The sequence below is a fragment of the Bos grunniens genome, chromosome 9 (assembly GCF_055505025.1).
Source record: "Bos grunniens cultivar Pamir isolate PY7600 chromosome 9, Bosgru_T2T1.0, whole genome shotgun sequence".
Classification (NCBI taxonomy): Eukaryota; Metazoa; Chordata; class Mammalia; order Artiodactyla; family Bovidae; genus Bos; species Bos grunniens.
The window spans coordinates 35,079,654-35,105,808 of record NC_141173.1 but is presented as its reverse complement, the minus strand read 5'-3'; the positions used below and the strand labels follow the sequence as shown (position 1 = coordinate 35,105,808).

At 38.6% G+C, this 26,155-nt stretch overlaps 1 protein-coding gene across 1 annotated transcript in view; it reads right to left on the bottom strand.

The window, feature by feature from the left end:
• TRAPPC3L (trafficking protein particle complex subunit 3L) overlaps positions 1-20,607 on the bottom strand; it is a 40,058-nt gene extending 19,451 nt beyond the window's left edge. Inside the window, exons 1-3 of the mRNA XM_086317184.1 lie at positions 20,328-20,607; positions 16,395-16,492; positions 13,308-13,407 (exon numbers count right to left, since the gene is read on the bottom strand). Coding sequence (XP_086173310.1) covers positions 13,308-13,407; positions 16,395-16,492; positions 20,328-20,369 — 240 coding nt within the window. The 5' untranslated portion in view covers positions 20,370-20,607. The remainder of the gene's footprint in view (positions 1-13,307; positions 13,408-16,394; positions 16,493-20,327) is intronic.
• Between the last annotated feature and the right edge of the window lie 5,548 nt (positions 20,608-26,155).

The window sequence follows — 26,155 nt, the reverse complement described above, 5'->3', positions numbered from 1 at the left end:
CATACTGAGAATCTGCCAAAGCAATTGATGCAGTCCTCTGGGTTAGACACCCTCAGCCTGCAGAATCCACTGAACTTGTGGTTATGCACACAAGCTTGTTCACAAAGGAAAACTTCCCACGCTTTTTTTCTTTCACCCCTCCCAGAGCTACAAAGGGAACAGAGCGAGTGTGGGGGTGTTTATATAAGGCAGTTCTTGCCTACTCAGAGGGGGAAAATTCAGTCTAAATGGTTATGTTTGCTTTAAAAAGTTTTCTGATTTCTAAGAAACACATTTCTGGACCAAATGGTAAGAATTTTCAAAATATTTTGTGTGTGCCCTTTGCTGTTAATATTCATCATTTTTAAATATTGAGAATTTTCTGACTATAAAGGATTTTTCTTTCCTTTTAGTTTTTCTGTCTTCTCTGCTCGACAATGTTACTAACTAGGAAAATGGTCTGACATTCAGCTAACTGTGAGACCAGCCTTCTCTGGAATGCTGTGTGGTGCTGTGCTGTGACTTCCATGGAATTTAATCCCTGTTTACTAAGGGCTCCCACTTATGTTAATACCATATGTTGGAAAAAAGTAAAGTAAGTCAGTAGGCCTCTACCACTAGATTATGAGCTAGCCTTTGAAAAATAGCAATTAATAGCAAAGAAAGATGTTCTGTTGAGGCTTAGTCTGATTCACTTCCATTGCTTGACTGCGGGATGAGAGGAAGCAGGAATCCTAGGAAGGAGTTGGGGATGGGGCACGTGTGGTGCGTCAGCCCTGAAACCCACATCCACCGTGCTGCGTTAGGAACTGCTCTCTGACTTGCTCTCCAGTTGCCACCCTGTTGGTTGTGAACCTGACCCTCCTGGTCTGCCCAGACGCTTCTGATGAGTGACCCAGGCTGCCACTTGGCTTCTTTCCCACCGCTGCTTCAGTTCCCTGTACACATCACAGGTAAGGAGTGCCTGGCTCCTGAATGCCAGGTAGATTCTGAGGACTCCATTGTTCTAGGACCTCAGTTTCCCACTTCAATCTTTTGGGTGCGGATGGGAGCCCATATCATAATGTCTAAATCCTCAAACATCTACTTAAAAATTATTCTAGTATAAAACAGTGGCAAGATACCTACAAATTCAGGATTGGGGGCTCTTTGTCCCAGAGTCACAATTGTTGGCTGTTAAACAATTTCATGGAGGAGAAATTAGCGGTGGCCCACTGCACCCTCTCCCTCTTCCCACCCCATAGTGTTAGGATTCCTGGCAGGTTGTCCGGGTTACGGCTTTGAGTTGCCTGACGTGGAGAGATTTGAGCTGAGTGTGGAGAGCACGTGTTGCAGAAGAAGGAAGGTGTGTTATCACTGGTGATGCTGACCACTAACTAGGCAGCATCAGAGGCATGCTCCTGGCCCTGAGGCCGTAAAAGCAGCATGAACGCGTTACCAAAAGGATCAGCGAAAACCAGTCCTCCACATCAGTGAGAGATTTTAACGAAGGACAAGTGTTGCCTAGCCATAAAAATGTTCCAAGGCTCCCTTTATTTTATGCCATTCAGGCTGCATTTCTTTGTCTATCCCTTTAAGTAAGTGGTGTGTAAAAGGCAAGGGGTGTATCTGTTTATGTATATCTTTGGGGAGGCATCGTAGGAATGGAGGCAACTTTAAAATTGAGATTTAAATTTTTATCCTGGTAAGAGAAAAAAAATAATAAAACATTTAAAGCACAGAAAAAAAGCCTCCCCCTTTTGTGCACAGAATTAAGGTATCAACATAATCATGTATGTTGTGCATGGTACTGGGTGCATTCCATTTAGGCTTACACTCAGAATTGGAAGGCAACCCACCCCAGTATTCTTGGGCCTCACTGGTGGCTCAGTCCGTAAAGAATCCACCTGCAATGTGGGAGACCTTGGTTCTATCTGTGGATTGGGAAGATTTCCTTGGGGGAGGGCATGGCAAACCACTCAAATATTCTTGCCAGGAGAATCCCCATGGACAGAGGAGCCTGACGGGCTATAGTCCATGGGGTTGCAAAGAGTTGGACACAACTGAGTGACTGATTATTACTACAGAATTGTGAAATATGGTGATTTTTGTGGAAGGTATTTTTTTTTAAAGATAAAGTATATTGTTAAGAAAATGAAGGAAGCCAAATATAATCAGGAAAAAAAAAAGCAAAAGTAAAATACAGAAGCATAAGGAACAAAACTGTTTGCTTTGTTTTGTTTTTAAGAGGAGAAAAACATCCTAAGATATATTGATGTCTCTGACTTGAATGGCCTGGTTTAAGTTCACTTCACCCAGGCAGTTTCTCTATTCACATAAAAATATCAGGTCATCTCTGGTAACATTCTCTGAAGAAACACAGAATGCCAAGAGAAAGGACTGCAAGGGATTTAGAAAAAAAGAAGCAAAAGCAAAACCCCCATAGGATTAGAGGACCAGAACTTTTATGATTGGTTCTTTTATAAGAAATTGAAAAGAAAAACCAAATACTGTCTACTGAAGCACAACATCATTTTTGTCTTAGGAGAACTTGGTTATCTCCCTTCCACCAAAGTATCTCTGAGTTTAGTGTTCTAAGAAATGTCTGCCCCACTCTTGCTAATGGTCTAAAATATTTACTTTCAACTAACAATGTGGTTTCACTTGGACTGCTTCCTAGGGGAAACATTTTCTTTTTTTGGAAAGGTTTGCTTACTTGATTATTGTCTGCAAAATGTGTAACAATGACAATTCCCTTCTTCAGTACCTTGTAGCTTGCATGCTAAATGGAGCCTGCTACCCCACTCCAGTACTCTTGCCTGGAAAATCCCATGGACAGAGGAGCCTGGAAGGCTGCAGTCCGTGGAATCGCTGAGGGTCGGACACGACTGAGCGACTTCACTTTCACGCGTTGGAGAAGGAAATGGCAACCCTCTCCAGTGTCTTGCCTGGAGAATCCCAGGGATGGGGGAGCCTGGTGGGCTGCTGTCTATGGGGTCGCACAGAGTCGGACATGACTGAAGCGACTTAGCAGCAGCAGCAGCACACTATTGTATACAGGAATTCTGGCCGCTGGAACAAAGGAAAACAAACAGTAGCATCCGTAAGATGAATAAACCAAGTAGAGTGTTCACAGGTAAAGTAAGACCCATAAATTACTGCTATCAATTTCCTAGATGGAATGAATAAGGTTCTTCTTTCGTTTTCCCCATTTGGGAAAGTCTCAGGATGGTTTTTGGAGAAGGCGATGGCACCCCACTCCAGTACTCTTGCCTGGAAAATCCCATGGACGGAGGAGCCTGTGAGCTGCAATCCATGGGGTCACGAAGAGTCAGACACGACTGAGCAACTTCACTTTTAATTTTCATTTTCATGCATTGGAGAAGGACATGGCAACCCACTCCAGTGTTCTTGCCTGGAGAATCCCAGGGACGGGGGAGCCTGTGGGCTGCCATCTATGGGGTCGCACAGAGTCGGACACGACTGAAGCGACTTAGCAGCAGCAGCAGGCTGTTTTTCGTGCCCGAGTTCCCTTTCTGAGGGGTTCCCTCTGATGGCCGTGCTTTGTGTTTCATTACCCTGTTGTTTCCCCTGGTGGCTCAGATGGTGAAGAATCTGCCTGCAATGCAGGAGACTTGAGTTTGATCCCTGGGTCAGGAAGATCTTCTGCGGGAAGGCATGGCAACCCACTCCAGTATTCTTGCCTAGAGAGTTCCACAGACAGAGGAACCTGGCAGGCTACAGTCCACGGGGTTGCAAAGAGTCAGACACGACTGAGCACAATGGACAAGGACAGGCATTTGAAAATCAAGACAGTCAGTCCATAGTTTGGCTATGGGTCTGTGGAAGCGGCTTAGTGTAAAAACTCTACCCAACAGAGGGCTAGTGACTGGCTGTACCAGCTAGAGGCTCTCTTTTTGGGATTTTGAATGTGAGACACACAGAGAGAATCACAGATTAAATAATTGGGCAGAAAGCAAAAAAATGCCTGGAGTAAATGACTAAGTAGAAATCAAGAGGAGGCCAAAACTGTGAGGCAGCAGAATCACTGAGATGGAGAAAAGATAAAGAAGAATAAAACGATATTAGTAGGTAGCTGCAAGAGCTTAATAACCAGAGTAATTGAGTCACTAAAATGGCAGAAGACTGAAGTAAGGAACCATAAATGCCGGCTACTGAGATGACAAGATAGACTCCATTTCTATTCTTCCATGAGGTCCAGCTGTGGCGTCCCGAACATCCGCACAACAGGCCCCTACAACGTGACAACCCCAATGCTAACAACATTACGTCTCCCTAACACAATTTTGTTCCATGAGGAGTTTTAGGATACATTTCGAACATTTCCCATAATAAATGGGAATGATTTATTTAAATGATCAATTTTGTCTCTAGCTTCTCAAGATTGTAAAACTTAACCATAAGTGTGTTTGGAAAGCATGAGAAATATTTTTCTGTAACTTAGGAGATGTTTCTTAGATTTTAGACCAGAGAAAGGTACAACTGTATTTTCTATTTGCCCTTATAATAAACTGGAAGACATATGAGCCCATTAAGTTAAGTGAAATGGTATTGGATTACCTCTTTAATGCTTGCATTTTGTAATCACAAGTGACATCAATGTAACAAGAATGAATCTTCTCCTGAAAATTTCTACACTTCTATAAATCATGGAAAAAATAAACATTTCAGTAAAATTATCAAGATGAGTTCATTGTCTGTTATTCAGTGAGAGTCTGGAGAAGGCAATGGCACCCCACTCCAGTACTCTTGCCTGGAGAATCCCAGGTATGGTGGAGCCTGGTAGGGGGCCGTCTATGGGGTCGCACAGAGTCAGACACGACTGAAGCGACTTAGCAGCAGCAGCGAAAGCGTTATTTTCCTGTTCAGGATCCTTTTGTAATTCAAATCTTGTTACTGCTGATTTGCTGTTGTGAGCAACTAGAGACTTTTAGAGCACTGTATTTTCAGCATAGTAAATATTACTTGAAATAAGGGGGCTTTTGCAGGTGATGAGAGTTACAGTAAGAGAGGAAGAGAGAGGAGTCTATTTGGCGATGAATACAGCCCACTGCCCTCTTCTGGACAGACTAGGAGGACCAACAGTGTAGATGTGAAAAAAAATCTTCAAATACTTTCTAAATTCATTTCAACAATATTTAATGAATGTCTACAATGCGCTGGTTTGCCATGGCATGATGGGCCAAACCCCAAGAATGCCAGAAATTATCCTTCCCTTTGTAAAGCTTACAGACATGATGGGGAAATGAAATTCAATATAATTTTTCTGGATAATCTATGTAAGTATCAAGTCAAATTTTATGTGTATTACCGTAACTCAGGAAAACTTCATATTATTTTCATTCATTGTAAAACAGTCTTGTTCTTGTTGGATGGAGAACAGAAATACATATAAAAGAAGCTGGCCAGCAGCAAATTCTTGGAAGATCAACAGGCATAAAACACAGTGAAACTGTGTGTCACAGCCTGATTAAAAGATTGAACTAAAATACAGCCTTATGTTGCCTTATTTTCATAATAAAGATGTTCTCAGTAAGATTGATCATGAGTTCCTTTACCTTTCCAAGGTTTCAACTTATACTATTCAAAGTAAAAGATTCGCTTTTGCTTTTCAGAATTTATTGCAAGCACAATATATGGAGTTCCAATTTTTTCAGCCTAAGGATCAGAATTTCAAGTTTTATAAGTCTGTTTCTATCTTTTATATATTTTATATCATATTTTTTTCTATTTAAAAATTTCATTGTGACAATCCCAATGATGTGATGTTTATTCTAGAAAATCATAAATTCAGTCTATACCCCTCAGAGCAACCATCATAATGACATTGACCTAACAGTAAAAAGCTTTCCAGGCTTTGATGAACAGAGTTTACACCAGGTCAACTATTTGTAAATACTATCAGTAACGAGAAGGCACGGATGCTCTGAGAGAGACTGGAAGCTGCAATCAACATACTCAGCTGTTTATGATTACAGTTCTGCGTCCAGAGTTTAGCTAGGGAAAGCAATACCTGAAAATCCGGAAACCGCAACTGGAAGAGGTCTCACCTGATACATGTGGACACTGACCTTCGGACAAGCTGTATGATTTGCTCAGGGTCACAGAGAGGGAATGTGGCTGAGCAGGATGTGGACTCAGATTTAATCTCCATTACATTGAACTTGGTTAGACTACTGCTCCGAATCTGATGAGGATCGGAGCTCCTCATGTTTAAGCTACTCTTAAAGGCAACATTCTAATAATTCTTTTCAGGCCCATCCTTTATGATTATCTTGATTCAATGATGAAGTTTTTCTTTGATTTGATTCTTCTAATAAAAACATTTTTATCATAAATGTGTTTGGAAACCATGAAATACATTTTTGTGTAATAAGGAGCTCTCTTTTAGACCTTAGACCAGAGAGAAGTACAATTTTATCTTTGACTTGCTCTTATAATAAACACAGGGATGTATGCCTGTTAAGTTTAAACTCTCCAATATTTCATTACTACAACTAAAATCATCTAGGGTAACTCTACTGCAAATTCTGCATTTTCATTTTTCTCAGAATGGTGGTTGTAATAGGAGAAAAATCTTCAAAGGTACATTTCATATTTTTATTGGAGTATAGTTGATTTACATGTATTAGTTTCTGATGTGCAGCAAAGTGACTCGGTTATATATATGTGTGTGTGTGTGTATATATATATATATATATATATATTCTAATCAAAGGTCTATTTTAAAGAAACAATTAATTTTTGGAAAAAGCACTGGAACAAAGTCGGAAGAATTAAATTCGAAGCTGGCTTTTTTTCTCTGAAAGCTACACATTTTAAAAATTGAAGTGTAGTTGATTTGCACCATTATATTTGTTTCAGGTGTATAATAGTGATTTATATTTTTATAGATTATACACCATATTATTAAAAATATTTTCTATATTTCTTGTGCTGTACATTACATCAATGTGACTCATTGATCTTATGACTGATAGTTTGTACCTCTTAATCCCCTTCAACCATTTCATCCCTCCTCTCAAATCTCCCTGCTCTGGCAAACACTAGTTTGTTCTCTGTATCTGTAAGTCTGTTTCTTTTTTGTTATGTTCGTTCATTTATTTTGCTTTTTAGATTCCACATATAAGTAAAGTCATACACCATTTGTCTTTCTCTGTCTGACATCTCACTTAGCATAATACGCTCTAGGTCCATCATGTTGTTGCAAATTGCAAGACTTTATTCTTTTTTATGGCTGAGTAGTAGTTCATTATATACACACACCACACACACACGTGTGCGTGGTGTGTGTGTGTGTGTTTCACATCTTCTTTATCCACTCATCTATTTAGGGGCACTTAGGTTGCTTCCATATCTTGGCTACTGTAAACAATGCTGCAATGAACATAAAAGTGCATATATCTTTTCCAATTAGTGTTTTTATTTTCTTCAGGTAAATACTCAAGTGAAATTGCTAAATCTTATGTTAGTTCTATTTTAACTTTTTTAGGAATCTCCAAACACTATGAAAGTAGTGAATGCATCAATTTAGATTCACATCAACAGTTAAACTGGCTTTTCTTCTTTATGTGTTCGTGGTGACATCATCTGAGTCTTAATTACATTGTCAGTAAAATGAGGCTAATGACAGATGCCTTTTTACTTCACACAGTTCTTGTAATAGAAAAATAGACAATAGGTGGAAATTACTTTGAGCTTTTCTGAAGAAAAGCTCTGTATTACTCACGTTTTAAAATATTATATGCTGCTACATATCACGTTATAATGCTGCTAATTATATATTGTCTTACTTAAAATTTGTAGTTGTATTTTGAAGGAATAATCACAAAAGGTACACTTGTATATGAAAAAATGACATTAGAAATTCATACATGTTTAACGTTTCAGGAAGTTGAGTTCATAATTAGCCTATGTCCTTTTTTCTATAAAATGTAAGGCTGACTATAAAAATTCTTTGAATCAGTGATTTGGTGTCTGGCATGAGATTTCTTCTCACACCACTAGATGGCGCAATTTAAGGGTTCAGTTCAGTTCAGTCGCTCAGCTGTGTCCGATTCTGCGACTCCATGGACTGCAGCACGCCAGGCCTCCTTGTTCATCACTAACTCCCGGAGTATACTCAAACTCATGTCTGTTGAGTCAATGATGACATCCAATCATCTAATCCTCTGTCATCCCCTTCTTCTCCCGCCTCAGTCTTTCCCAGCATCAGGGTCTTTTCAAATGAGTCAGTTCTTTGCATCAGGTGGCCAAAGTATTGGAGTTTCAGCTTCAGCATCCTTCCAGTGAATATTCAGGACTGATTTCTTTTAGGATCGACTGGTTGGGTTTCTTCACAGTCCAAGGGACTCTCAAGAGTCTTCTCCAACACCACAGTTCAAAAGCATCAATTCTTTGGCGCTCAGCTTTCTTTATAGTCCAACTCTTACACCCATACATGACTCCTGGAAAAACCATAACTTTGACTAGACGGACCTTTGTTGGCAAGGTAATGTCTCCGCTTTTTAATAAGCTGTCTAAGTTGATAAAGACTGTCAAAAGAATTTGTCAGAAGCCTAGTGACAATCTGTTGTGTGGAAAAGATGAAATGAAGAAAGCTAGAGAGGGGAAAATGTTATTAATATCCAAAGTCAAATAGTTGTCCCCTCTCAGAGGCAGAGGCATAAAGTCAGGAGACCTGTTCCTACGTGCAGTCTTTCACTAACCAGCTCTTCGGAGAATCACTTCACTCATATGGGCATAGATTTCTTCATCTAGCCAATTTCCTTCAAATGCATCCTCTTTCTCTTTCCTGGTTTGGAGCCAGGACAACAATCATGAATTCTGTGGAAGCCATGACATGTCAGTATACAGTAGGTACTCGGGAAGAATGATGGCAGTGTTCTGTACAAGTGCGTGGTCTGAGAGGGCAGCCAAACGGAAGTCACACCATTAGGTTCTGTTCCCGATTGTGCTGTGCCCCACGGCAGCACGTGACTAGGTGAACTCCCTCTGACCTTGCCCCACTTCTCTACAACACCAGCTCTGGAACATTTTATACTTGCCTCCTCCAGGAGAGTTTACAAGGGCTAATGAGATAATGCTATGGAAAGCCAAACCTTTTAACAAAAGCTACTAATTATAAGCAAAGCATCAGTGGCTGAGTATAAAGTCTGACCCATCATCTGTGTTAAAATGCTCTTGAACTGGGTGACATCATCCCCACATGTAAAAGAACACTTTGCTGGGGAGGTGGAAATGATCAAGAGGGAGGAAATCAGGTCTTTGAAGGAAAGTGCAAAGGCCAAGAGACAGCCTCTCTGCACAAGAGAAGGGCGAGGTCCTTCTTATTCTTCATTAATAAGGAGTCTTGTATGGGAGTGAAAGTGGATTTTTTTCCCAATCGCTGAGGATAGGAGGGGCTGACAAGAATTTACATGACATTGGAAAGACCAAAAAGACATAAAATGTTTAGAGAAGAGATATTTGGAAAGTGGATGTTGCACATGTTCTTAGTTTTATATCAAACAGACCTGTTTCTTTTAAGTCTTTTTTACAACAGACCTCTAGAACTTCCTTTTTTTTGGGGGGGGGGCGGGGCGCTGCATGGCATAGCACATGAGATCTTAGTTGCCCAACCAGGAATCAAACCTGCACACCCTGCATTGGAAGCATGGAGTCTTAACCACTGGACCATCAGAGAAGTGTCATAGAGCTCATTCATCTTGCTTGACTGAAACTTTATGCCTGTTGATTAGTAATTCCTTATTTCTCCCTTCCCTCAGCTGCTGGCAAGCACAATTCTACTCTTTGATTCTGTGAATTTGACTATTTTAGAGACTTCATATAAGTGGAATCATACCAGATTTGTCATTCTGTAATTGACTTCAACCATGTTGTTGCATAGAGAAGGCAATGGCAACCCACACCAGCCTGGAAAATCCCATGGACGGAGGAGCCTGGTAGGCTGCAGTCCATGGGGTCGATAGAGTCTTCACTTTCACTTTTCACTTTCACGCACTGGAGAAGGAAATGGCAACCCACTCCAGTGTTCTTGCCTGGAGAATCCCAGGGACGGGGGAGCCTGGTGGGCTGCCGTCTATGGGGTCGCACAGAGTCGGACACGACTGAAGCGACTTAGCAGCAGCAGCAGCAGCATGTTGTTGCATATTGCAGAATGTCCTTCTTTTTAAAGACTGAATAGTATGCGATTGTAGTATTGATCACCTTATCTATTCATCAGTCAATCAACTTTCGGGTTGTTTCCTAGAGTACAGGAGTGCTAGTATCTTTTCCAGACCCTGATTTCAATTCTTTCTGGTACATATCCGGAAGAGGCATGGTAGGTCACATGGTAATTGCATTTTTTAATGTTTTGAGGAACTTCCTTACTATTTTCCACAGTGGCTGCATTTTGTATTCCCACTGACAGTATGCAAGGGTTCCAATTTCTGAGCATCTTCAGCAACATTAAAAAAAAAACACACCAGCCATTTTGGCAGTTGTGAGGTTATATCTTATTGTGGTTTTGGTTTGCATTTCCCTGACAATTAGTGACTGTTTTCATATACCTCTTGGCCATTTGTATATTTTCTTTGGAGAAATGTCTACTTAGGTCTTAGCCTATTTCTTAATTAGGTTATTAGTTTGGTTTATTTTTTTAATTAAAGTTATAGAATTTTCTAATGTATTTTGGGGATTAATTCCATATCGGATAGGTGGTTTCAAATATTTGCTCTAATTCCATAGGTTATCTTTACATTCTGTTGATTGCTTACTGTGCAGAACCTTTTTAGTTTGGTGTAATCTCACCTGCTTATTTTGCTTTCGTTGCCTGTGCTGTTGATGTCGTATCCATGAAATCACTGTCAAGACCCATGTCATGAGCCTTTCCCCTATAGTCTGTTTCAGGAGTTTTAAAGTTTTGGATTTTACATTTTTTTAGTCCATTTTGAGTTGGTTTTGTGTATGGTATAAGATAAGGGTCCAGGTTCATTGTTCTGTGCTTTCTCAGCATTATTTGTTGAAGAGGCTGTGCTTTTTCCATTGCCTTACTCAATAGTGAAAACCAAGGGCTTTTCTTCTAAGATCAGGAACCAGGTAGGGCTGCCTGCTCTTACTACTTCAACTCAACATAGTACTACTGGAAATCAGAGTAAGAACAATTAGGCAAAAAAAGAAAGAAAACACACCCCAATTGGATAAGAAGTAAAACTCTCTTTTTGCAGATGATGTGATCTTATACATAAAAATCCTAATGACTATACAAAAAACTGTTAGAACTAATACATAATTTCAGTAAGCTGCAGAATACAAAATCAACATACAAAAATTAGTACTGTTCTATACACTGACAGTGAATTGCTGCTGCTGCTGCTGAGTTGCTTCAGTCGTATCTGACTCTGTGCTTCCCCATAGACTGCAGCCCACCAGGCTCCCCCGTCCCTGGGATTCTCCAGGCAAGAACCCTGGAGTGGGTTGTCATTTCCTTCTCCGATGAATCAAAGTGAAAAGTGAAAGTAAACTCGCTCAGTCGTGTGTGACTCTTCGAGACCCCATGGACTACAACCTACCAGGCTCCTCCATCCATGGGATTTTCCAGGCAAGAGTACTGGAGTGGGGTGCCATTGACAATGAACTATCACCCCTCAAAAATAAAAAAGAAAAAGTCCATCTATAGAAGCATCGAAAAAGGATGAAATTCCTAGGAATAAACCTAACTAAGGAGATGAAAGACTTGTATACTGAAGACTGCAAAACATTAATGAAAAAAAAATTAAATAAGACACAAAAAATAGAACTACATTTTATGTTCATGGATTGGAAGACTTACTATTGCTAAAATGTCCATACTACCAAGCGATCTAATGATTCAATGCAATCCTTATCAAAATCCAAATGGTGTTTTTTTTTTTTTTTACAGAAATAGAATACAGCCATGTACATTTATACATTTCAAGTATTTACTTTCCATTAAAACAGCTAGTATTCTTGTAGCATTACCCATAGCAGTGATTGAGTGAAAAATTATTTCATTTTTCAAATTACTGCTTCAGTATCTTAGTTACCATCTGCAAATATGGAAAGAGAATTTTTTTAACCTGTTTAGTGGTATAATAAACTGACTACGCTAGGACTGGAAGACCTGGATTTTAATTTCAACTACATGATTCACTAGCCACAAAATAATGAAAGTAATAATAATAATATGTGAAAACATCTTTCATTTGGTTGTGGTTTTTTGGTATAATTTTTTTCACATATACTATATTCAGTTTTTATCATATTCTTTCTGGAGCTCAAGATTTCTTAACTGGAAAATGAGGACAATAACCCCTACCCTGTCTACCTCACGGAGATACTTTTAGAATGAAAGACAAAAAGTATGTAAAATTGCACTGAGAATCACAAAGCACTATGTCAAACCATTATCACCACTTAGATGAAGAGTCAGTATGACAACATAGAATTATATTAAGAATGAGAGAAAAGGAAAATGATACGGACTTAACTGGTCGGTTGTGTGAACTGGAGGCAGCTTACTGTCTCCATCAATATCTCACGTCCATGCCTGTTTTCTAGGGCTCCCACAAACAGACAGCACCAGGTTAGTAACCATAAGACCTGCAGATTAAATGAATTTTGGCTAAGGATTCAGTTCCTAACCTTATATCCAAGAAATCTGAGCTTGTGCTGGATGATTCAAAGTTATTTCTTATATATAAGGGCTATGAAAGTTCTTAGAGCACATGCTTTTACAGGAAGCTTATTTTTTCCTCTGGGGAAAACATTGTTCTGGGAACAAAATGACTACACCAATATTCTCTGAGCTAACCAAAGGTTACCTCCTTCCATGTGCTAAAAATGATTATGCAAAGAAATTAGTTTGGGGCATATGTGTTATATGCACGTTAAGTTGCTTCAGTTACGTCAGACTCTGCGACCCTGTATACCGTAGCCCACCAGGCTCCTCTGTCCATGGGATTCTCCAGGCAAGAATACTGGCGTGGGTTGCTATCCCCTTCTCCATACCCTTATACGTGTTATAAGGCTGCCTTTTACCCTGTCTTTCTCTTTACCTTCTCAAAACATTTTTCCCAGTGCGGGATGTACACGCCCCACAAGTGGTCAGAAAAATCAATAGATGTTTAAAAGCCTGGCAGCATTTATCTCTGGTCACAGTAGCTTTATCTCTGTGCAGAAATAAAATGCGTTTTGATCAGAATTCCTTCTCTTAGCACCTAGTAACAAAAACAGTTGAAACCCATTCAATTGGAGAAGAAAACCACCAAACAGGACCAATCAAAATTTTTCAAAACATACTGCCAAAGCTAAAATGCACTTACCTGGGCAATTATGTCTGCAATTTCTGAATAACTGTGGCATCTTCTCACACACGATCGAGCCAAAAAGTCTTCTACCAGCCGTGTTCCAATACCGTATCCCCTGTGGAGGAAGGGAAAGAGTGTCCTATGAAAATAATATTTGAGACATTAGAGAAGTCCCTCCATGTTTCAGCATGGAATCATCTGTTAGGACATTTGTAAATAAATAATAAAGTAAACCAAGTTGACAAGTCAAATGGCAATTTGGCAGGGGGTTCCTTATGACCCGGAGAAGGCAGTGGCACCCCACTCCAGTACTCTTGCCTGGAAGATCCCATGGCCGGAGGAGCCTGGTAGGCTGCAGTCCATGGGGTCGCTAAGAGTTGGACACAACTGAGTGACTTCACTTTCACGCACTGGAGAAGGAAATGGCAACCCACTCCGGTGTTCTTGCCTGGAGAATCCCAGGGACAGGGGAGCCTGGTGGGCTGCCGTCTATGGGGTCGCACAGAGTCGGACACGACTGAAGTGACTTAGCAGCAGCAGCCTTATGACCCATAGAGCACAACTCATCCAGGAAATTTTAACCAGTCTCCTTTAAGCAAAAGAGTCTGAGGAGTGAAGGCTGACCCAAACTTGACAGTGTAAATTAAAATTAAAAGAGGTTGGTGTTTGCAGCCTAATGTGTCTCATTGGCAGCTAGCTTTCTCATCACTGGCCATTATCAGAAACAGAATGAGGCTCTAGCTGACTTGGCTGCTACAGGTGTGGTACCTAGATGCTCATCTTTTCTTAGCATAGTTTCCATGGTAGGAGAGCAGGTACGTCTGGGATCGGTTCTGGAAGGAGAGGAAGAAGGGAATGGAGAAATAATTTTTTTTGTGCCATTTAGTTTTCAGCTACACTGAAGTTGGAACACTGGTTTAGTGAAAAGAACAAAAAAAGCAAAGTTCAGAAAGTTCTTTTTTTTTTTTAATTTTAGGGAAATTAAATGTATGGGACTTGGGAGAAGGTATTTGTATTATGTGTTCACTCTATCTCACAGCAGATGGCTTGAGTCGTACCCAAAGCACAATTCTGTAATCATTTTATTGAGATGTGATAATATATCTGAGCAGACAGATTCAACAAGACATACCTAAAACTTTCAATCTACTTGAGGAATTATGAACTTAACAGTGGAAATAAAAGAAAGAAGACTGTTTTTGCTTACCAACTGGCACAAAATCAGTCTTTTAATGTCACAGCCGCATGTCCATGACTAGTGAAACAATTTGAACAGGGCAACAGAAAGCTCAACAAGTCAAAAGACATCACAGTCTGTACGGGGCTATATTTGTTCCACAGGGCTTGAAAAGGGTGGGAGTGGATATTCAGTGACCAGTCAACTGGGAGAGGAAGGTGGATTTGATGTCAAAGTGATTTACTAAATCTATGAGGTTATCTGTTTATATTTCTGAGTAGATAGAAATATTCAGTTTAGCTTACTTGCCTTCCAAGAAAAGTGCTTTGTGATTCTAGGCAGGAAGTTCACGTTGAAAAGACTTTTAAAAAATAGAAACTATAGAAATAGTTGTACCAGGATTTTAGAAAAAAATGTTTTCAGTGTTTTCTATATTATGCATATCTGCAGGCTCAGCTGCTAGGACAGATAATGGAAAGGCAGAATGTTGTAGTCAGTGCAGTATACATCTTGCTTTGGTCAAATGGTATATTTCTGCAAAGCAGATATTTTATACATCAAATTAAAAATGTAAGATGCTGTCAGCAGAAGCTATTAAAGAAATCCAAATGCGAATTATTGTTTTTCTTACGGCAAGGCCTTTCTACAGCCTCTCAAAATGCATTCTTTAAATAATATTTCATTCATGTTTATTAAAATATGCACCCAAGTAGCTACCCATAGGTATTTTTTTGGGGGGGGTGTCAAATAAATGAGTGTCTTCATTTTATGCTGTTGTTCTGCAAAACAATGGAAATTTAACAAGTTAAATAATCTGACTTCTGAAAATATTTTATCATGTTTTTAAGAGTGACCTAAATATAAAATAGCTTAAAAAGCTACCACTGTTACAGACAATTTAGCTGAGGAAGTCCTCCTGACTAATTAAGAAATTTTTTAAAAGAATATGTGGACCAAAATGAACAGAACTTAGAACAATGAAGGAGAACTTTCTGATAGAAAAAGGATAAGCATATAGAAAGGGAGGAAAGCAAGAGCTCACAAAAAAATCTTTCAAGCTTTTCTTAATGTCTTTTTTCTGTATGTCAATCAAGAATATAATGAGCGTTTTAAAAGAGGTCCAAAATGCTCATCTACACTAAATTTCCTCTTCAAACTTTCTAATGGAACCTTCTAACTAGTACAAATTTTCCAGTCATTGCTCTGTTAGAAACCTTTTAAGGATCCATAATTAAGAGATTTAAGTATATTTATAGATGTTTTATTGTTAAGCAGTAATATAATAATCATATAATTGTTCTGAAAATTAAAGGCTGAATTAGTGTAGGAGAAATGTCTATTAATAAAGGAGAATGGACTTTTATTTTAAAAGGAAGGAATGAGTTCTTTATTTAGTATGATTTTGAGTAAAACAGAGTAATGTTAAAAGTGTTCGGATAATAAACGCACTATGTAAGGAACAGTAAATCTCCCTTCTACCCATAATCTCCTGCCCTTCTCCCCAGTTCTCTCAGGCAACTACTATTAGCAGTTTTTGCACAGATCCTTCCATAGATAGTCTATGCTTACATAAACACACATTTACATTGGAAGAAATTATGCTAGAACAGAAGACTTGAAAAGAAATGTGATGACCCACCATATTCTTTAAAGAGCAATTTCAGTTTTACCACGTCTTTTGCTTACAGAACACTAGCAAATAAATGATTTCTAATAAAAAAGAAAATGTCACATGATTGATATTCATGGAATAAAAGCCCCTTCTTATTGCTTTAGGCTTTATGGCAACTTAAATGGCAGTTATTAGAAATTATGTTCCTCTCTAGATGGGATTTGTTGAAATAGAAGAGGAGCTAAAATGGAGCAAGACAAGTCAAAAGAGGAAGACCAACTACATTCCACAAGAATAAAAGATGTCTACTCACATTGTATCTAAATATTTATTCACATCTTCATCTTTTTCATAATCCTTACAGAGTTGGGCAACCAGAGCTCCATAGGTGAGGACAAAGAGATCTTTATTCTGGGGAAAAAGAGATAGTTTTATGTTATTGGCAAAGTTATGGGAAATATACTACTGGTCCTTTATAAAAAGTTTTCTAGCCAGAAGCAGCCTTTAAGATCATCTGTTCCTTTCTTCCATCCCCCTCCCCACTAAGTGTGTGTGCTCAGTTGTGTCTGATGACTGCAGTAATTTTCACTCGAGAACAAATTGTACCCATATTTGGATACTTTGCTGGGGGAAAAAGAGCTCTGAAATAAATTTCTTAACATGCGAACATCTTTCTATGCATTTGCTTATACAACTTACAATACGTTTTCATGGAGGAAGTTTTTTAAAATGCTAATTGCTAATATAAATTCTTATTGTTCTAGAATGGCCTTTGGTATATTTTGACCATGTTTTCACTTGGAAGGAAAAATTGGGTGAGATGTCTCATGAGTCTGCACAATCCCTAATACGTTTCAGATCTGCTAAGGAGACCATCAGGCTGAACCCTACTATAGCAACAAATTTAGAGTTTTTCTTTATACTTAGAGAAAAAAGAATTTGTACTTTTCTTATAGATCTCTAAAATATGTAATATTTTTAAGAATAAATTAAAAATGAAAAGTAAAACTGAGAATAAATTTGGTTTAGTTTACCAAAGATATGTTGAAAATATGGAAAAAAGAAAACACAAAAGTCAATCAATCCCTTTTAAAAAGTTTTTTTGGTTCACTGCAGAACTATTTACAACAGGTAGGACATAGAAGCAACCCAGATATCCATCAACAGATGAATGGATAAAGAAGATGTAGTACGGATATACAATGGAATATTATTCAGCCATAAAAAGGAAAGAATTTGAGTCAGTTGCAGTGAGGTGGATGAACCTAGAGCCTGTTATAGAGGGTGAAGTAAGTCAAAAAGAGAAAAACAACTATTGTACATTAATGCATATATATGGAATCTAGAAAAATTGTACTGATGAACCTATTTGGATGGAAGGATTGGAGACACAGACATAGGGAACAGACTTGTGAAGACAGTGGAGGAAGGAGAGGGTGGGACAAATTAAGAAAGTCAAGAATATCGAAGTGGGTTGCCATGCCTCCTCCAGGGGAACTTCGCAATCCATGAACTGAACTAGAGTCTCCCGCATTGCAGGTGGATTCTTTACCAGCTAATCTACCAGGGAAGCCCCATATATACACTATCATGTGTTAAAAAGATAGCTAGTGGGAAGCTGCTGAATAGCACAGGGGCCCCAGCCTGGCTCTCTGTGATGACCTAGAGGGGTAGATTAGGGGATGGGAGGTAGGCTCAAGAGAGGGGGGGATATATGTATAATTATGACTGACTCACATTGTTGTATGGCAGAAACCAACACAACATTATAAAGCAATTATCCTCCAATTAAAAAAAAGTTTCTTTGTTTTGTATCTGCTATTGAAAACAAAGAAATAGAAGAAGATATCTGAGATAATTTACTACAATTCCCTCAATCTTTCAGAGCAGGGAATGAGGCCTCAGGAGGAATGAGTTACTCGCCCAACTGGCCATGATTGGCAGAGCCCGGGTGGAGTCTGAGACTGCAGGCTCCTCTCTGTCGTAGCAATTTTCTTTGAGGTGCACAAAAGAAGGCACTGCCTGGAGTAGAGGTGAGTGGGAGAGAGAGGTGGGAAGGGGTACCATTGTCAAAAATAATCTTATTTTGTGCACAATCTTATATTTTCATGAAAGATCAAATATGGATTCCAGGTTAGAAGAGGTGTTTTTACCTGCAGGCTCAGGTATCTTGTGTAGCACAACATGAAGGGAAAGATAAGGCCTGATAATATGTATTCAATTATTTTTTCTTAAATAAGAAGTAGAAATGACTCAGAAAACCAATAAAATAGTTTATTCAACCAAGTGACTTTTTTGAAATGTTATATGATATTGATCCAAATGCTTCCAAAATTGACCCAATACCACCAATGTCCATTCTCTTATGAATAGGTTTATATCACGATAAATAGGTTTCTTTAATTGGGTAGAATATTTATTATAACTTTGTAAATTTTAAATTATAATTTAATTATAATTTAAAATTTAAATTATAAATGATAAATCAAAAGAATCCAAATAGTATATGGTGCATAGGGACATAATTTCTGTTGAAAAGCTAAATCAAAATGTCATAAACATGTGTAGAATATACATTAAATACATTAATTGACATTAAATACATTAATTGACATTAAGCACTAATGTACACACTTCAGGCATAGGAAAAAATGAGTACATTAATATTTCTAGTAGGAAACCAATGATGTAAAGCATGTGATTTAAATAAAAATATTTGTTAAGCAAACCACTGAAGGGTCATCATGTATTCAGTTTTAATTCCGTTCTTATTTAAACCTTCCAAGAACCTAATCATAAATCACAAGAACTGCCTGTAAATTATACAGAAAATATCTGCCTAACATATAAGGAGCTACAGCAGAAGATAAATCACTGTTAAAAGCCAATATGACAGTGTAAGAATAAGCAAAGTTGAAGGAGAGAGAGAAATGAATGAATGTGGTTGTTGCTGCCAGCAGTAAAACAAAAGAATTTGAAAAATAGAGAACAGGAGATAAAATTACACCTATCTATGTGCCATACCTTCAACATTGTGCCCATTTATAATTAAGGCTAAACTGAAAAAAAAATAGCATTTTCTTTTCTTTCCTCTCTCTCTCTGGTGGGTGGATACTAACTATGTTTTACTTCTAGCTGAGTTTCAAGCTCGGTGCCCATAAAGGCCAGTGTTCTTCATTTTGTTTCATGGTCAAAGACTGTATCTTGAAACACATGTCCAGAAGGGTCTCAGATTGATCACAAGAGAGATCAACATACATTTATCATCACAGTTTTGAAAACATAAAAATCAATCTTTTTTTACATAAAAAATAGAACACCATTAATTATTTCAGGAGGTTTTGGATATATCAAGATAAAAATGTGTTTTAACTGATACATAAATTAAGTGACTTAGGTATAATATGAAGCACATACAATATTTTTCAGCATTTGAGGAGTCCCATAAAAAAATGAAGATTCCAGACTGGCATCTACAGCCGTTTCCAAATGGGGTGTGCATGGGTTAGTCATACAATCCTAAGTATTCATGTCCAGAGTTACTTTTATGTAATGCCCTTGAGTCTGCTGAAATAATTAACAGAGTTTTAAACTTAATGATGAATTTTAACATCTGTAACTTCTGAATACCTCTAAACCATAATAAAAGAGAGGTAAAGAACAACACTTATCCAAATCTAATCCTCAAATAGTTTTAAAAATAACTCTGAACTTGGAATATACAGGAAAGATAAGAGCCCACACCAAGTCACAATAATAATCATATTTAAGACTAGAAAATATAGTTTAAAGGCAATCATTTTAGTATTGAGTTTTTGATGACCTATTCCTACTTAATGTAATATATAATCATCTATTTTGTATATGTTTCATTTCCTATTTCATGAAGTATGAAATACAACCAGTTACAAGTATGAAATACAAAGAACTGCTTAATCTTTTTACTTTTACTGTTAGAGATAGAAGAAAAATTTGACACTTCTGTAGATATAATTAGTCAGAAAAGAAGACTTTAAAATATGTATAAAGAATTGATTATTCTCTCACAGTATGTAAAAGATCATTGTAACTATTCCCAGAAGTGTCATTTATGTTTCTCTCCACAAAACACTCCCTTTGCTCCACTGGAAAAGTCTACTTAATAGCATCACCTTTCAAAATAATTCAGAAATCACTTGGGAAAACATTTTCTCTAAAGCAGGAAAAAAATAATCTCTTTGAGAATATATTTATAAAGAGATCTTACTATTTTACGGTATTCTGGTCTTCTGTGTGCAGGACGAGACATTGTGCCTGGCAGGTGAAGAAGGTTCACCGATCTTTGTCTTTTCGTATTGCTTCTGTAGCTCCTCCTTGCTCTGAGACACGGGTGCTACTTCTGCACTCTACAGCTTTTGCTCTCTGCTGAACTGGAGAGGAAAAGAATCATAAATAGGACTGTCTTATAGCCAAGTACAGTGCCAGCAATCAAATACTGCTTCACTTGTAGGGACGAGTTGTAAACTAAAGACATAAAAGCTGAGAGTGAAAAGTCAGACCAGAAGCACCAGCTACTGAGAATTCTTTGGCCCAAGGGAGTATAAGAGTGGTGTTTTGTTCTCATGCCAAAGCATTGTTTTAAAATCACAAACATAAACCTTCACAGTCCAAGATAGATCTAAATGTTAGCATTATTCAGTCTTTGTATTGATTGTGGTGTGGATTCGAGAAAGGATCAGCAATTTATAGACACTAAATCCTGGATTCAAACCTAATCGACAACTCTAATGGGTTTCATTTTATCCCCCAAATAATAAGTATGAAAGATCCCCACTTAGTGTGATTACAAATCCAAATTTGGTAACTTTCTTTTTCATAAGCAGCCATTTAAGGTGTGATAGAATTTGGGTGGTAATATTTTCTGACAAAACTATTGCTCAAAATGCATGTTCTACAGTTTAATAATGTATAATGATTCTGGCAGAGAAAGCAAGCCCTTAGCTTTCTTTTGAAAGTACCTAATATATTAGCTATTGAAGGCTGTTTTATTTACGCAGAAGTAGAGATACCTCAAGTTAAAAACAAGAAACCTTCTCATCTTGACAACTGCAGGGTTCAGAGGATCAAAACTCTTCCAGAAATAGAAGCATAAAATTCAATTTGAGAAAGTAGTTCTCTATTTCTTACAGCCTGAGTCGATTAGTCTTATGTGTTCTGGAAAATTCTTGCTATATAGTGACAGACTACTGACTACTTTGGAGAACAGTGTGACTTAGTTCAAAGAGCCTAGGAGGCTTTGGAAGGCTCAGGCTTAGCTGCGTTTCTATAATTTACTGGTTGTGTCACCATGGGCAAGGCATTTTATTGCTATTTGGATCTGTTTTCACATCTGGAAAATGGCAATAACAGTGCCCACCTCACAGAAGAGTTGTATCAAGGAAATGATGTGTGCTACAAACCGACTCTTGGCGACCCCATGTGCTGTAGCCCACCAGGCTCCTCTGTCCATGGGATTCTCCAGGCAAGAATACTGGAGTGGACTGCCGTTTCCTTCTCCATTATCATGTACTATACAAACATGAATTACTGTAGATGGTTTTTGTAGGTGATGTATCAAATGGTATGCTCCAATACTTAAGGTATTTCTATTAGTGCTTTTCTTCCAAGATACCATTATCAGGAAGAGCAGTTTTGCTGGGTTGGGAAGTGTGGGACTTTTCAGTAGCAGATTTTAATAACATCTTATGTTTATATAAACTGTACAGTTTACAACCTGTTTTTCATTTTCTTTGGTGGTGGTGGTTGTCATTAAGTTGTGTCTGACTCTTGTGACTCCATGGACTATAGCCTGCCAGACTCCTCTATCCTTGTGATTTCCCAGGCAAGAATACCGGAGTGGATTGCCATTTCCTTCTACAGGGGATCTTCCAACCTAGGAATTGAACTCACATCTCCTGTGTCTCCTGCATTGGCACACTAAGCCATTTGGTCTCATTTTAATTTAATTACACCCTTGAAGTATTCAGTACTGTAATCATGACCATTTTAAAGGATAGAAATCTAAAAGTCAGAGCTTAAGAAATTTGTTGAAGGTTAGCTGGAGAATTAAGAAATTTGTTCAAGATTAGCTGATACTGAAGCTGAAGCTCCAATATTTTGGCCACCTGATGTGACGAGCTGACTCATTAGAAAAGACCCTGATGCTGGAAAAGACTGAAAGCAGGAGAAGGGGATGACAGAGAATAAGATGGTTGGATGGCATTACCGACTCAATGCACATGGGTTTGAGCGCGCTCTGGGAGCTGGTGATGGACAAGGAAGCCTGGCATGCTGCAGTCCATACAGTCATAAAGAGTCGGACATGACTGAGTGACTGAACAACAACAAGCTGGAAAGTGGATAACAAAGAGGAATTTGCACTAAATCTGCTGACTCCAAATCAGCAATGTCTTTTTTTATTTCCACTGCTCATATGCTACTTACGTTAGAGCAAAATATTTTAGAGGTCGACTCACAAAATCTCAGAAGGTATGCTGACAGTATGTTGCAGGGCCCAATTTGGGGATAATTCTGGGTTCTAGATGAAAGATCCAGAGAAAGACAGAAAAAGTCTGTGTACTTGGTGGGAGGCGAATGATGATACAGGAACTGATTTCACTAAACTAATGCTGTGGTGACATCAGGGCCACTGTGAGAATTCAGGACATCCTAGATCCATTAGAAAAAGCCAGGACTTCCCTAGTGATCCAGTGGATAAGAATCCACCTACCAATGAAGGGCACTCAGGTTCAATCCCTGGTCTGGAAAGATTCCATATGCCAAGGAGCAACTAAAGCCTACGTGCTACAACTCCCCCAGTCCCCGCCCCCCATCACCCCCAGCCCCAGAGGATGCTCCACACAAGAGAAGCCGCCATAAAGGGAACCCACTGAAAAGAAGAGTAGCTCCTGCTTGCAGAAACTGGAGAAAGCCCGTGAGCAGCAATGAAGACCCAAAGCAACTAAAAATGAAGAAAGAAAGAAAGAAAACCCCAGCTCTTTCCCAGATGGTTGGGTCTCCCCCCTCTCCCTCCCCTGCAGCCAGGACCACGGGGCTTAAGTTAGGAACCCCTGCCTGGCGGGCCTGTGCAAAAACATAACTGACTCAAGCACAGCTCTGGTGTTCAGACCATGAAATCTACTTGCCTTTAGTAGCTCTTCAGATCAGAGCGAGCCTTGCATTCCCCAGGCTCTTTCTTTTTTATGTAAAACCATCCTTCATTTAAATAGAGAGGGAGGCACAGAGATTGTGTTTCAAACAGGTTGTTGTTGTTTAGTCGCTAAGTCGGCTCAGACTCTTTGACGACCCCCCGGGTTGTATGATTCTACTTTTCTGCCTTGGCAGCAAATTTGGAAGATGAATCATTTCAAAATAATGCAGGAGAGGAAAGTTTCCCTCTTTCGTTAAGTATTTTTTCTGTAACTGAGGACTGAATTTGGAGCCTGGGTTGGAAAAATGACACATTCATCAATCTCATCTTATCTGCACAGCAGCCAATCACCACAAATAAGTGGTGAACTTACTTGTTCACCAAGGCCACCCCCTATACCGGCCTTTGAAGAATTCCCCGGGCAGCTGAATCAAGAACTGGGGAGATGCACAGAGGACACCTACTGATGTGTCAGCAATCGGTTTACTATCTGACCTCATCCACAAACTCTCAGACAAGGCAAAGCCACTTCCAAATACTATAACATCTGGGCCAGGGGCTTGTTATCTTTTTGCAGCTTCTTTTTCTATTTAAGCCTGCTTCTGGTGTTTAAGTGAATTTCTTTACGTAAAATCAGTGTTAATTTACTCAGCATCCCTACCCCTCTGAGGACAGCGCTGTCTCTCAGACCTGATTCCCCACACCGGTGTTACGAGTGTGTGCTCTGTGAATGAGCTAGGGTATCCCTGCCAAGGGGTAGATGCTTTACGTTGGCTAGACTGGCAATGGGCTTCCCTGTGGCTTAGATGGTAAAGAATCTGCCTGCAATGCAGGAGACCTGGGTTCGATCCCTGGGTTGAAAAGATACCCTGGAGAAGGAAATGGCAATCCACTCCAATATTCTTGCCTGGAGAATCCCATGGACAGAAGAGCTGGGCAGGCTACAGTCCATGGGGTCGCAAAGAGTCAGATATGACTGAGCCGTTAATACATTCACTTTCATTCAGACAGGCAACAGCAGACTAACAAGGACACCATTTGGCTATAAAGCCCCAAAGAAAATTATTATCCATGGATGTGACCATTCATGATCATTGACAAAGTATGTGCTGGTACTGCAGACAGAGTCAATTCTTTCAATAGTAAATGAAAATAAATACTTAAGAATCTGTAATCAACAAATTTCTTTACAGCAAGTCTTTGACACTTCAATAATGACTTCTAATCAATGTTCCTTGAAAGAGTGGCCTACAATTTCCTTCTCCACTTCCTTACCATATACTCTATTAAATGGAGTTTTAAAACATTATATTATAAACATAAGGAAGATGTAGTACTTACTACCAAGCTCTACTGAACAAGTTGCTGTATATAATTCAGTTTTTGTTTTAAGCATTAAAGCAATACTGATACAGTTGAAATATTCTGTACCCTTCTTAATCTTATTCTTTCCTCCTCAGTGGTCACCACTACCTGAAACTTGATATTTGTTATTTCTGTACATGTTTCTAGATTCTACAGATGTCAGTAACCACAAAGAATACATAATATTATTTTATTTTAAAACTTACAGAATGTAACATGCTGCAGGTATCATACAGCTTGCATTCTTAAAAATTATTGAAGCTTTATCTCTATTCATACCGTTCATTCTAGTTTACTTATTTTTCACAGAGGCTCCGCAAACTTCTTCTATAAAAGGCTGGATAGTAAACATTTTCAGTTTTAAGGCCACACAGACTCTTGTCACAAATTACTCAACTCTGCTCAGGTGGTGGGAAAGCAGTTAGACAATTAGGAACCAGTGTGGATACGTGCTAATAAAACTTTATAAACACTCAAATTTGGATCTCACATAGTTTTCACACGTCACAAAATACTGAAAAAAATTCAAACCATTAAAAAAAATTATTATTGGTTTAAAAGCTTACAAAGCAGGCAGTGGGTCAGTTTGGTCCCTGAATTATATATAGGTTGCCAACTCCTACTCTATACCGTTCTTTTACCATGGTTTCTCAACTTGTATCCTTGTTATTAGACATTAATGCTGAAATTTCCTTTTGTGATCTTGTATACGATCAGTATGTTTTAGCAAGTGATTTATAGAGAACTTATAAAAATAGTGCATTCTCTATTTTTAGGGTATGGAATACTAGATGTTAGACAAAGCTCGCTAATTTTGTTATTCCGTATCTTTTATATCCTTTCAATGTTTATCTCCTAATGTTTCTTTGATCACTTCTAATATGTTAAAAATCTCTTTGATTATAAGAATTTCTCCTTATAATTTGATATTTTTGCTTTATATATTTCAGTAATACAGTCATAGACAAGTTGATGACTGTCCTATCTCATAATGGATCATTCCTTTATGATTGAGTCTTCAAAATTAGCCCTTTTGACACTTTTTTGCCTTTAGCTCACTTTTACAAGCAACAGTTAGAACTGGACATGGAACAACAGACTGGTTCCAAATAGGAAAAGGAGTCCGTCAAGGCTGTATATTGTCACCCTGCTTATTTAACTTCTATGCAGAGTACATCATGAGAAACGCTAGGCTGGAAGAAGCACACGCTGGAATCAAGACTGCCGGGAGAAATATCAATAACCTCAGATATGCAGATGACACCACCTTTATGGCAGAAAGTGAAGAGGAACTAAAAAGCCTCTTGATGAAGGTGAAAGAGGAGAGTGAAAAAGTTGGCTTAAAACTCAACATTCAGAAAACGAAGATCATGGCATCTGGTCCCATCACTTCATGGCAAATAGATGGGGAAACAGTGGAAACAGTGTCAGACTTTATTTTTGGGGGCTCCAAAATCACTGCAGATGGTGACTGCAGCCATGAGATTAAAAGACGCTTACTTCTTGGAAGAAAAGTTATGACCAACCTAGACAGCATATTG